The sequence below is a fragment of the Coloeus monedula genome (genome assembly GCF_965178545.1).
Source record: "Coloeus monedula genome assembly, chromosome: 2".
Taxonomy (NCBI): Eukaryota; Metazoa; Chordata; class Aves; order Passeriformes; family Corvidae; genus Coloeus; species Coloeus monedula.
Genome location: NC_138782.1, coordinates 114895733 through 114908878, shown reverse-complemented (window position 1 = coordinate 114908878; position 13146 = coordinate 114895733). Strand labels below are relative to the sequence as shown.

Below are 13146 nucleotides of genomic sequence, written 5' to 3'. Positions count from 1 at the left end.
GCTGCTTTTAGATATCATTGTAGGCATGAGTTCACTGACCTGGGAGAACAAGCGAGAATAGTGATCTAAATCCCAAAATGTGCCACACAAGGTGGCAGGGGCTGTTGAGTCTGTTGCTTATAGCAGAGTGGACAAGGAACAGAAGGGCTGGAGAGACCTTCATTTTACACAGCAATGTCAGCAGGTCAGATCTGAAGCCTGTCTGCAAGGAAAATCATTGCTTCATCTTAAACTGAGGATACACAGAGTGTTTCAGTGTTTAGCATGTCAGTTTGGCATCTAGAAGATGCCGTATTTTCCCTTAGGTTCAGCAGACTGACAAAGAGGTGAGTGAACCCTTGGATCTGAAGGGCTGTAAAGCTGTAGGAGTGTCAGCTGGGAAGTGCAGGGAGGGTCCATTTGATTTCATAATTTCCCCCTTTTATTTATACCTTGCTCTTTCCATCTCTCTATAAATATCTGTATATGTGTCTGCTGCATACTGGCCATAGCGTTTGCCTCCTCCTACTCTGTACTTCTTCATTAGGCTTTCCCTCTTTTCCCCTGTCCTTTTCCCACACCCTCTTTGTTTTCCACTCTTCTGGCTCTCAGTACAAGATTTCACCATCTTTGTCTTCTGCTCCTGTCCATCCCACAGTCTCCTAAGCACATCACCAAGCTAAGGTTTGCTTTCCAGTTCTGCTCCAAAGCTCTGGGTGTTTGATGTGGGATTAGAAATTAGGCAAAATGAGTTTACCCATCCCTGTTTTGCGTTAGACTCCAATTCATAGCGTTACCATCCAGACGTTCACAGTAGTCATAAACTGTGTGGTCTTTTTTTTTTCAACCAGACTGCAGAGACTACATATGAAAACAAATTCTTTTTCAATGGCCAAAAGAGTGTTGGGCTTGTAATTTTCCATCGACTGCTCTGAAGAGTAAAATCTGCATCTTTGCTATCAGCTCAATGGCCTTGTCCATCCTTCGGATGAGCAAACAGTGTTTTTTAGCCAAAGGAATCAGCTGAGTGGATTCTCACCTAAATAAATTGATTTAAGGCAAGAAGTGGGTCTTAGTATCCCCCAGTGTAACTCCCCTGGTGTCAGTGGTGCAGTTAACTCGATGTTGCCAGCTCTTGGAGATTTATTACAAGTTGCACGGAGATTTCTGCTTTTCTGGAAATCCCAGCTCCTGACAGCCTGTGCTGAGGTGGGAATCTCAGCTTTCATGTGCAACCAGTCCTGAGTTTCTCAAGAGGCTCTAGAAAAAAAACAGAGACACACAACCCTCAAAACTCTGAAACTGGAAGGCAAATCAACTTCAAGTCCACCTTTCTTTTTTTGGCTCTTTTTTACTCTCTTGATTTTAGACATCTTTTTTCCCCTTTGTTTTTTTGGCTCTTTTTCAATCTCTTGATTTTTGAGATTTTTTTTGTTTTTCCTAACCTGACTCATGACCTTTCAACACTTCAGGTTGGCAATGCTGCTCCCTCCATTGGCATCAGTGGAGTTAGACCAGGGATGAGTTTGGCCCAGCGCTTCTAAAAGATAGATGTATAACACTGTTCCTTGCAATGTATTGCTTGATATGATCTGCTGTTCTCTTGGGGGCCAAAAGAAGTGGGTTATCTTAGAAAAATAAAATTCTATCGTCACGTGATACAAAAAATGGTATTTACAGAATTGTTTTCCCCCGTCTTTTGTTATAATTTTTTAGGTGCTTCAGAGCTGGGCCCATTTTCAGATCCCAGGCAGTTCACAAGCATTTCATCCCTCACTGAGAGCCGCTTCTCCAACCCACGAATGCACTATCCAGCCACCTTTACCTATACACCGCCAGTCACCTCAGGCATGTCACTGGGTATGTCCGCAACCACTCACTACCACACCTACCTACCACCACCCTACCCCGGCTCTTCCCAAAACCAAAGTGGACCTTTCCAGACCAGCAGCACTCCATATCTCTACTATGGCACTTCGTCAGGATCATACCAGTTCCCCATGGTGCCGGGAGGGGACCGCTCCCCTTCCAGGATGCTCCCGCCGTGCACCACCACGTCCAACGGCAGCACGCTGCTAAACCCTAACTTGCCCACCCAGAGTGACGGGGTGGAGGCGGATGGCAGCCACAGCAGCTCCCCAACCGTCTTGAATTCTAGTGGCAGGATGGATGAGTCTGTTTGGAGGCCGTACTGAGATTTCTTCCGTAGCCGGCCCAACCTCCGCAAGCCAAAAAAAAAAACCAAACCACCAAACGGTCGACTAACTACGAAGTGCCTGGTTTTTGTTTTATTTTTTTAAAAAACACCAGATTTTACCAATATGTGCGACTGTGTAGATGGGATGATAATGGCCATAAATAACACAAGAGTTACCAACACACCACAACCCATGTTTCAGATTATGTGAATCAAAGCACATATTTTCTTTTTTTTTCCCCTTGGAACCATTTTACCTTGTTTTATATTTAAAATGTACTTTCTACACACACACACATACACACACACACACACAAAAATCACCCCCTCTTTTTTTTTTTTTGGAATTCTTTCCTTCTTTTTTTTTTCCTAGAGTTTTGTAATAACTAGTGAGTACTTTTGCCAACGAGGAGAGAACGGACTCCCCGGCTATCAGGAGAAACATGGTGATGCAAGGCAAAGGCTGCATTCCCTTTTATTTTAATAAAAAACCAAAACTAACCATGAACTCCAGATACAGTTGCAATCATACAACGTATGGGACCCTCTCCACACCTGTAGTGCAATTCACCTGGTTTGTATTGGCGCACATAAAAAGGAAAACAAAGAGCAAGTTGCTTCCATTTTGCTATGATCCATTCAGATGAAAACAGCTGTCCCAAAATATTCTGTCCGAGCCTTGCTGCGGATAATGGTTGGAATTTCTCTGTGTTCATTGCTTTTTTGGTTTGTTTTTGGGTACTTAAAGAGAATGAGTGTTCAAGTTAGGTGAGCCAACCCCGGGGTTTTCTTTTTGCTTTTGTATCCGTTCGTTTTGCCTTCGATTAGCCAAAACCCAAAAATAACAACCAAAACCTTGAAAAACAAAAAAACAAAATGTTATTACTTATGCAAAATATGAGAATGGCAATATATATTACTAGAGCCAAAATGGTATACATAGTATTTGTGTTCGGCTATGTTCTTTTTTTATTTTTTTTTAAATTATAAATGTGTAAAATTTGAGGTTGCTTGCTAACATGAATCATCATATAACTTTAAAAGAATATTTATAATTATTTAATGACATCTGGACCCTTTAAACGTTTCTTAATGTAATGATATATTGACTTCGGTCTCTAAAAGTGTTTTTTGTTTTATTTTTTTTTTACTTTTTACATTTCTGCAATAGTGTAAACCTCAGACCTTTACCCTGAACTCTGAAAAGCAGTTCCAGTGTGAACCAGTTTACAATGTGACTTAAAAACAACAAACCCAACCCAAATGCATCCACATCAAATGATTTTGGATGTAGGATCTTTTTATATAACTTATGAAGGAAATATTGTGTTTAAAATATTTTTATTAGCTGTCTGGTTGCCTTCAACACAGTCTTGCCTTTTAATCAGTAGTTGTGGAGACACTGGAAAAATGGTAGGAAGGATGAAATACTTTCCACCCTTCCCCTAATTTCGTCTTCTCCAAGGATTTTTCTCAGAACTTCAAAATTTGAAAAGATTCATTTTTAAAATAGTCTATTTTGACAGCATAATTTGGATGTCGACAGGGTTTTTTTTTTCCCAAAGAAAAATCAAAACCATTTCAAAGCCCGTATTTTGCAAATGATGACGTGTTAAATATCTCAGAAATGGGATTAAGGGAGAAATGGTGAAACATTTTCCCCTCCCCTTGCAATTTCAGCCCACTTGGTGGAATTAAAAGGTTTCAAACTTGAGACAGAAACTGCCTGGTAGCGAGTCACCACCCATTAGCATTAAATGCGGGAGCCATGTGGATGCGGTGGTGGCTCTAAAGCTGATGTGGCTGTTGCTGTGTTAGAGGAACAAGCACAAGGGCTGCAAAACTCACCTCTGCCCACGCTGAAGACATAAACTCACCTTCAAAGCCACCCTGGGGCTCCCAGGTGTGATACAAGGAGAGCAGGTTGCACGCAAACCCCAACCTGTCTGTGGCCAAACTACCCCCCAGAGAGGCCCGAGTTTTGCCCAGCCCAGGGCTGCCATGGCAAGCAGGGAGGTGACATAGCATCTGCTGGATGTGGTGGGAGCTGAGCCATCCTCCCCATGCTCTCCCCAGACAGGTGTTAAGCCTGGCTTAGTGGGATGTTCAGCACGTGCCTGTGGGCTTGGCCAAAGCTCCTTCCTTCCATTCCCTCAGTCACCACTGTCTGCAGCCTCCTCCAAGCTGCTCCTTGGGTGATCTTTGGCTACCTCCAAGCATGGCAGTAAATCAATGTTGGGCACAGCCACACAGAGCCGGACACCACCCTCACTGCTCGTTAACAGCGAAGCTGTTAAACGAGCTGCCATTAGCATGGTACATCTCTCCAATCTGCGTGATGACGTGCTCTTAAAAATAATAAATTAATAAAGTCTTAGCCTTCTAAAGGTTGTATACCAAGTATGCTTAAAGTATAAGTAAGACACTTTGTTTTTCTTCTAATACTTAGTTTTCCTTCAAAGATGGAAGCTGTAATTGATTCTATTTATTGTTGGTTTGTGGTAGCTTGAAGCATACCACTGTCCATTTATTTGTAACTGTAAAGTAATGTTTGTTAGTCTCAGCAGCACTTAAAAAGCCAGTGTCTGGTTACACATTTCAGTTTTGTTTTTTGTTTAGTAAGCAAGAGAAAAAGAGATGTACTGCCAGTGCAAGCTGTTTCCTATTTAATAAAAGGTACTATATTTGTACATTATTTGTTATTGCTGAGAAGGGCTTTTTAAGGTTTACTGTATGCATATTAAGTAATTTTTAGGGTGCTTTTGTGTTGAAATGTTGTTAAGAGTGGCTGCAGGCAGCAACCCAGATTTTCTTTTTTCTTTTCCTTTAGACTTTGTTGTAAAATTCGAGCACTTGGTTTTTGTTTCTGGATAAATCCAGCACAGACCAGACTTTTGTTTTGCCCAATACCAAAACAGGGCTCTGTTTGTGTCCCCGTGGTTTTTCAACTGGACCTTTAGGGACAAACGTTGAAAATGTTTTCTCCGCCCAGTCGAGGCGCACGTGCCTGATCCAGTCAATCCATGCCCTCGTCTGACCCGGCTCTGCCTGCTTGAGATAAGGAGGAAAGGATTTCTAAGTACCTGTGGACAGAGGAGCACCAGCCCCTTGACTTTCAGTAGACCCCCATGCTCCTGAACCCTCCTGGTGCCTTCAGAAAATCTGTCCCAGTACATCAGGCTGGTCATGGAGGGAGTCATACAGGCTGAGGCAGAGAGGCTCATCAAAGCTTTCAGAAAATGCTTTTGAGTTCACTTGGAAATACTCTTGAATCAGATAGTCAGACCAAACCGGTGCTATGTAGTGAATCATATCAATTTATCTGAGCTTTTGTGAGGTGCTTGGCATTGCAGAATGGAATTTTCTCAAAGGTACGACAGCCCTTCCCTTCGGGCAGTGGCAATCTTCGGCACTGGTCATAGATTTAAAGAAAAAAATAGCCTTTTTTACCTTCCAGCTCTCTTATCCTACCAAAGACTTACTTCCAGCACAACAGGCACAATGTCCCTTTTGCTGAATGGAGGATTAAATCCTCCTCTCCCTCCTCCTAAGGGTAACCAGATCAGGTGCAGTGGGTTGGGACAGAAGAGTAAAGCAAATTTTTTATCCGACAGCATCACTCACGTGGTGTTTATCAATTCCTTTAAAAGCCCAGCTGCTGCATCTTTCATAGCATTGAACCTTTGTTGCCAGAAGTCCCCTGAGGAAAGATTTGCCAGTTTCCACAGGTACCATCTGGAGAGGGGAGAATTTTGCACTTTCACCCTGAGCAAAGCAAGGCTCAGCCCTGTGCTGGGCTGAAGCAGCAGCAAGCCATGAGCAAAAGCAATAATTGAACCTGGATCAGCCATGAGCTCAAAGAAGCCCCATTCTCTGTCCCCCTGAATTTCTTGTTGTTTTTAAATAGAATGCATTTCAGTTTAACATTTTCTGAGAACTTTTTTTAGATGTTTGTTTACTTCCATGTTTACAGATAACTCTTTGCTTTTTTTTTAATGCAGTACTTTTAAGTATATCAGCCAAGACCATACTTTTACAGTAACTTTAGGTAATATGAGTGACATTCCAATTTTTTTTTTATTGTTAAATATGCTTTACCAATCTTGAATTTCCGCTGGAACAAAATATTTGTAGCATTTTGTGTAAATACAAGCTTTAATTTTTTATTTTTTCAAATGCTGTCACCCAAGATTTGCTTTTCATGCACATATTGTACAAACACACTCTGCTTTATGCCACAGACGATGATTGTGGATGAGTTTACTTCAACTTCAAAGGGACTATTTGTATTGTATGTTGCAACTGTAAATTGAATTGTTTGGCATTTTCTCATGATTGTAATATTAATTTGAAGTTTTAATTTCATTTTCAATAAAATGGCTTTTTTTTTTTTTGTTAATGTTCTTCTATGCTTCTTTTTCTTCCTTGTCTCCTCTTGGCACCAGGCAGGGTAAAGCGAGCACATGGTAGGACATGGGACTGGCCCATCTGTGGCTTACCCATCAATTTCTGCAACACTTGAGTTTTCAACTAAGTATAAAAAGCAAGTTTCCAGGCCCTTGGGTGGTGAAAGACACCTTCTAAATCCAATCTCAAATGTCACTTCTTTTCCTGAGTCTGCAAATTATTGAAATCTGTGTTTCTTAGTGTGCAAACTGCTCTGTTCATCTTGCTATTTCGTTAATTCAGGAACCAAACAACTGGCTTTAGCTGGGACATTCCCAGGGAAAACTTGGATAGATTTCTAAATTGGGAGGGAGGGATTGGGATTTATGATGCTTTTTCATGATGGGGGTTGAACTATCCCCACCTCTTCCTGGTCAGACCTGAGGAATGCAGTTACAGATAATCTTGTGATTTGCATGGCCTGAGGCGAGAATAGTTTTCAAACAGCAAAAGATATATGGATTGGGAGGGGATTGAGGGAGTCAGTCTTTGCTTTTTCCTCCAGCTTAGTGTCAGGTGTAGGAGGAGATGCAGCTAATGAAGGTGAGGTTAAGTTCACCCAAGGCTGTCTGCAGGAGGAGAGGACAGGACAGGGGTTGTTTGCAAGCTTGTGGCTGGTTTCATAGTAAGTTCTTATCCTTTTTAGCTATTTATTGAGTCTGTGAAATAGTAGCAGAGAGGTGTGAGGTTCTGATTGTTTTGAGAAACCTTTGGCTCTGAAGTTTAAATGTCACTGATACTGATTTTGTGAGATCTTGTTGGCTTTATCATGGATCTACACATTTCTTGTGTGGTGGTTAAAGCTTGAGGGGTCTTTCATTCCAGCTCAAAATCTGAGTCAGGATTGTAGGGAAGCTTGATCCAACAGTGAGGAACCAAGCAAACCAACCAATGCTCTGTGGTGTAGTTACTATAGAAATTGTTTTGTGGGGGACTCATGCGACAAGCATTCGTGCTAAGAATTTCTGCTGCCCTCTGGCACACAGATTAACCCGTCTCAGCTACTCAGAGCCCAGAGGCACCCTCATTATAGTCTTGCTTTTAGGGTCACTTAATCCATATTCTCATCAATGGAAATAAAAAAAATTTCTCCATTTTATATGGTGAAGTGCTGGAACAGGGGCCATGGGACATTGTGGCACTTCTGTTCCAGAAGATTTACAGGACCCAACTGGTAAAGCATGGAACAACCTGATCTGATCTCCAAGTTGAGGCTGCTTGAGCAGGAGGTTTATCTGGAGGCCTCCCATTATCCTTTCCAAATTATCCCATGGCCTTGTGAGGCAGGCTGGGAGCTGCCTGCTACAGGATGTTGTCTGCGATAAAAACTGCTTGTGTGAATGTATGGAGAACACATATTCAGCTAAATGAATCTGAATAAAGAGGTTGGACGAGATTAAATTCATACATAGGCAGGTTCTTGAGGGGTTACAGTGATCTCTCTTTTCATATAATCATAGAATGGTTTGGGTTGAAAGAGACCTTAAAGATCAATTTTTATTGGTTTCTGCACATTTCTCTGGGATATCTACAGCAGACATGGTCAGCACAAGGGCTGATACAGCTAAACCATCCCTCTTATTCAGTACAGTAGTTCCCACTGAACTTCATTCTGGGGATGTTTTTTTTTTATTTTTTGATTCATTTACCCTGCAGCTTAAGAAGGCAACTCTTTTGCCTTAGCAAAAAAATCAACCACTCTGGAGGCAAAGTGACCACCAGTGGTGAACATGGAGGACAGCCCTGTACAGAGACATGGAGTGGTGGGGGTAGATAAAACTCAGACTACTTTAGGAGACTACAGTTAGATATGTTTCCTGCAAGGGGTGGTGACTGTTGTTTTCCCCATCTTTTGCTATCAATAAATAGCTTCTTGGGTTTGGTTTGTGAGGGTTGAACATCAACTCTGGATCACTGGAGTCTGGGCTTGCTGGTCCCATGCAGTCCTACACTGCCTCTCCCTGCTGGCCTCGGTTTTAACTTTTTAATTTCCTGCGGCTGTGAGCAGCACTGGAAAGGCTCAGAGCAGCCACAGGCCTAAATCAGCCTTTTTTGTGCCTAAAACAAGCTCTTTGGGAGAGGTGGGGGTGAGAAGGAGCAGGGTCTGACTTTATGGTTTAGCACCAAGCCCTGTTCTGACACCAAATAAAACATTCATCAAGCTGTTTATTGGGGAAAAGAAGGAAATAGCCTCAGTTATATATTCAAGGATTGACATGAACTGCCTAGTTACCTTCTGCATGATTAGGAGGAAATGTACTGATGTTTTGGGGTGAAATTCTTCCTCTGGGAAATCTCTAACAGATGACCAATGTTCTGCAGCATGTGGGGGGTCACAGTAGATCATGTATTGGGTAAGGGTGCAGTGAGGGTGTCCAGCTCAGGCACTCACCACTCAGATGAATACTTGCAGAGGACAGCCCAAAAGCGTTATTCACCAGAAACATTTGTTGGATGGGTTAAAAATTATAAACAAATCTGTTAGAAATCCATAATCCTTGGACAGGTGATGGAAACAACTGTGACAGATAAAATTCTGGGAGCACATTGAGCATTTCTACTCAACACCTTGAAGAAAAGTTTTAGCACAAGCTTAAAGCAAGAAATTAAATATTTAGCTCGGGCCTTCTGTGATTATCTTTTCCCTTTATATCTACTAGTGTAATGTCAGTCTGGGATGTGTGGAGATATTCCCATGAGGACTCTTTGTGATAATTGTATGGCTTTGGAGGGGGGACTCTCAGCATTTACACCTCTGGGAATAACGAAACTGTTGGTGCCAGTAACAGATAAGACCACGTGATAGAAAGAGAACAAAGCCCAAACTTCCAAAAACTTCTGGTGATCTGATGCAGTGCAAACAAATAACTTGGGAAGTACAACACAATTTAAAATTGAAGTTCTCAGGCCTGCCCTGCTACTCCTGTGCACATTTATTGCATATGTTACTTAGTGTAGATGCAACCTGCATTTCGAATGTTGACTGCATTACCTATATAACAAGCAGACATGAATTTCCCTACTGCAGTTGTGTGGGAGTTTAAAAAATCCCTATAGGTGTATTTGTAAGAACTTCTAAATGTGAGATAAATTAGTTTTACTTCTGTAGCTGAGAAATTTCAGCATCATCCGTGATTCTCCAGACAGCTTCGGACTCCTCTTTTAATGCCTCAGTTTCCCTAAATATAGATCAGGGAATTTGTTATTTCCCTACCTTCTTGGGGTATCCTATGGGCTCCATGTTTACAGAGAACTTTGAACTTTGGTTGTTGCTGTTGTTGTTGTTTAGCTTTTTTTACTACAAATCCAGTGTTTGGTCTCACACCATTGGATAGTGTCCTTTGAAACAGCACATTTCTAAACCACGTGTTTAGAAAAAATGACCCAGTTTGTGGACTGCTGATCTGGTGAAATAACGTGGAGCTAAGGCCCAGGTTGTGCTGCCTCAACAGATTTATTCAGGATTTGCAGTGGGGCAGGAAGAAAAGCAGAGATCTCTGCAATCCGTGGAGGCAGCCCTTGGCTGCTCCCTCCCGGCAGCTCACTCGGGATGAGCAGCTGGGTCTTGTGGGATGTCCCAACACTTAGAGAAAAGCAAACAACCCATGTTAACGTTGATACACCACAGCAACTTGCCAGTGATTAATGTTTGCCACGAGGCCAAATTCAGATGGTGATTACGCCAGGAGAGATCAGCTGAAGTCCCTCTATTAATAGTCCTGTGGTTTTGGACGCAGCATTTTCCTACCCATAAGTGTGGGTGTAATCAATGAAGGGTCACTGAAGTGCTGGCTGAGTGAAGTGAAGGAGTGTCTGTTGGTCTCCTGGTTCAAGAGAGGCTCGATGCAGGACTGCAGCCACCAGGTCCTCTCAGCAGGGCTGTGCCCAGCAAGTCTTGGTATCTTCTAAACATGGAGGTAAAGCCAGGACTTTAGTGGAGCATTCTATCTCCAAGCTTCTCCTGATGTCCACCTCCAACCTTCCAAAGTGCAGTTGGTGACTTTTTCCCCAGCATCTGCATTAGGGTTTTGGTTTGTCCCTGCCTCTGACTTTGGGCACACAAGGTGCAATAAGGGTTTAAAATCTTGTTGCACGTCTATAGGGCTCCAGTGCTTAGCGACCTCTCCTTTCCCCTTCAGGTGTATTCATAGGATCACAGAATGGTTCAGGTTGGAAGAGACCTTAAAGATCATCTTGTTCCACAGCAAGGAATCTGTTCTTAATATCCCATCTAACCCCACCCTCTGGCAGTGTGAAGCCATTCCTTCTTGTCCTGTCACTCCATGCTCTTGTCCAAAGTCCCTCTCCAGCTCCCTGAGAGCCCCTTTAGTTACTGAAAGGTGCTGTGATTATTACTCCAGGCTATGACTTTAGGGCATTATTAAATATAAAATCAAAGCATGAACACTAAAGCAGCTGCTCAACCCCTCACAGCTTGTTTACTTTTTGATTTCCAAAGAAGTCCTTGGTAGCTGAAAATGATGCTGCTATGTCCAAACCCTCTGAGACAGCTTCTTCCAGGCAAACACAGTTTTTATCCCTGCTCCAGGATGTGTGAGGCTGGTTGGCAAACGTGAGGAAATAGGAAGGACAGGCTGCAGCAGAAGGGATAAAAAGCCCAAATAATCCAGACAGATCTCAACAAACCTGGATGCAAAGGATCTTTGTCCATTTATTACCAGTAGTGGTGTTCTTCTAAAAGAGCAGGATGCTCTGATCTTTTAATAATAGCCAGGCCAGATGCTAAAGTCTCTTCTGCAAATACTGTAAAAGTGAGGAAAACAGCTGATTTCTGTTAAGATGAACACACCAGGAAAATAAGCCAAAAAAGTTATGAGAAATCTCCAGAGGTCTGTCTTTGCAACGCCACTTGGCAGCTGGATCTTAAAGTCGGGACTGAAAATCCAGCCTGTGCTTCTGTCCCTTTGCTGCTCAGTTGCCGTGCATGGAGCAGCAATTCCTGCACTGTCCGGGGATTTGGAGCAGTGATGGCAGGGATCTCACCCTCTGTTTTAAAGAGCTGCAAAAGTCACAGCTTTTGGGGAGCTATAGAAAATACCAATTCAATGAGGAATTTGTTTGACTTGCTCCTTGCAATAGAAAATAGTTCCATGCTGAGTTGGGGCCAGTGGTTTAAAATGCCATTTTTGTTCCATCTTTTTTTGTACTTTCTCCTCTGCCCTGTTTTTGTTCTCACTATTTTTTATTTCCCTGGAAGACTTCAATTCAAAGTACTAGATAAAGATAGGATTGGGGTTTCACAAGGCATTGTATTGGGCATTAAGGAAGATACCTGTGCCCTTCCTCATGCTGCTCATTCAATCCTCATTTCCTTACGTTCAGCACAGAAACTGTTTTTCCTTCTGGGCAGGGATCTTTGAAATCATAGTAAAATCACTCATGTTTGTAATGTGTTTACAGGTACTGGATAAAAAGTGTTAGAGAAAAGTAGAGTACACAGTGACATGATATTTTGTATTTCTGCAATTGGGCAATGCCCAAGAAAAAGAATTGACTATGTATCATGGCCACACATTTTTCTCAGTTTCTGAGTGGCAGTCTTTGAAAACAGTTCCTAGAAACTAGAAAAAAACCTATTGTGAAACGATGGGAAGAACACATTCAATGTTTAGAATTGCTGCCTAATGACTGCAGATAAAAATGTTTATGAAGAACTTGTGCAACCCCTTTCCTTGCCAACGAGGGAAGGTTTGGTACGTGCTGTTTTAAACCTCCTTGTATCTGCCTGACCAAGAGGATCCCCCCAGTTGCTACTTTCATAGGTTTCCAACCAGGAACTCATTTTGATTGTTCCTTTTTACAGGGCACAGGGACATTTTTATTTTTTCTGTGCACTGCTTTTGTCTATAAAGTATATTATTCTGGCAATGGTCATGTCAAGACTGGCATTTTATTGTGGGCATCTGCCCTGGAGCAGCTCATGAGCTCCTCCATGCCAGAAAATACTAACAGATAATGTGTTCATGTACTGCAGCATCGCCTGATTATTGTGGATTTACAAAGCCAGGTGTGTGTGGCACAGAGGGACAGACCTAGTGCTGATGCTATGTCAGCAGCACCTGTGGTGAAGGATGGAAAAAGGATCCTCCACTCATGGGTGAGGGCATGTTCTCCTGCTTAGAGACACCTGCCTGTATCATATCTCACCATCTGGAGAAAATTTAAAATAGAGATAATTTAGGTCATCTGCAGTGTGACAACCAAGAGACAGGAAAACACAAACCACTGGTACTTGAACTGACCTTGGTGTGCAGGAGATGACACCTCCCCAAGGCTATATGGGTGGGGTTACTGGGGACTTGCATCCATTGCTGTGCAGCTGAGGGGTGAAACCCTGGTGAAGATGAATAAATTAATGCACACCATAAAAAAAGTCATCTCAGATGCAAATCACCATGCTCAGATCCTGGCTTTACATTGAAAGTAGTAGGGCCCTGAAGGCACCCTCTCTTCCAGCTCCCCAAGAAGGTGTTGAACACATAAGGTCAATGTGCAGATCTTAG

At 42.5% G+C, this 13146-nt stretch overlaps 1 protein-coding gene across 3 annotated transcripts in view; it reads left to right on the top strand.

Moving 5' to 3' along the window:
* Positions 1-13146, top strand: part of RUNX2 (RUNX family transcription factor 2) — a gene marked incomplete at both ends in the record, with an annotated part of 215221 nt that overhangs the window by 146050 nt on the left and 56025 nt on the right. Inside the window, one exon of one of the 3 annotated variants that reach the window (XM_082302712.1) lies at positions 1696-2174. The exons of 1 other annotated variant lie outside the window; for it this stretch is intronic. In XM_082302712.1, the coding sequence (XP_082158838.1) occupies positions 1696-2174 (479 nt within the window). Of the gene's footprint in view, positions 1-1659; positions 2175-13146 lie in introns of those variants that run through there. One more of the 3 variants, XM_082302711.1, reaches the window with a different exon arrangement.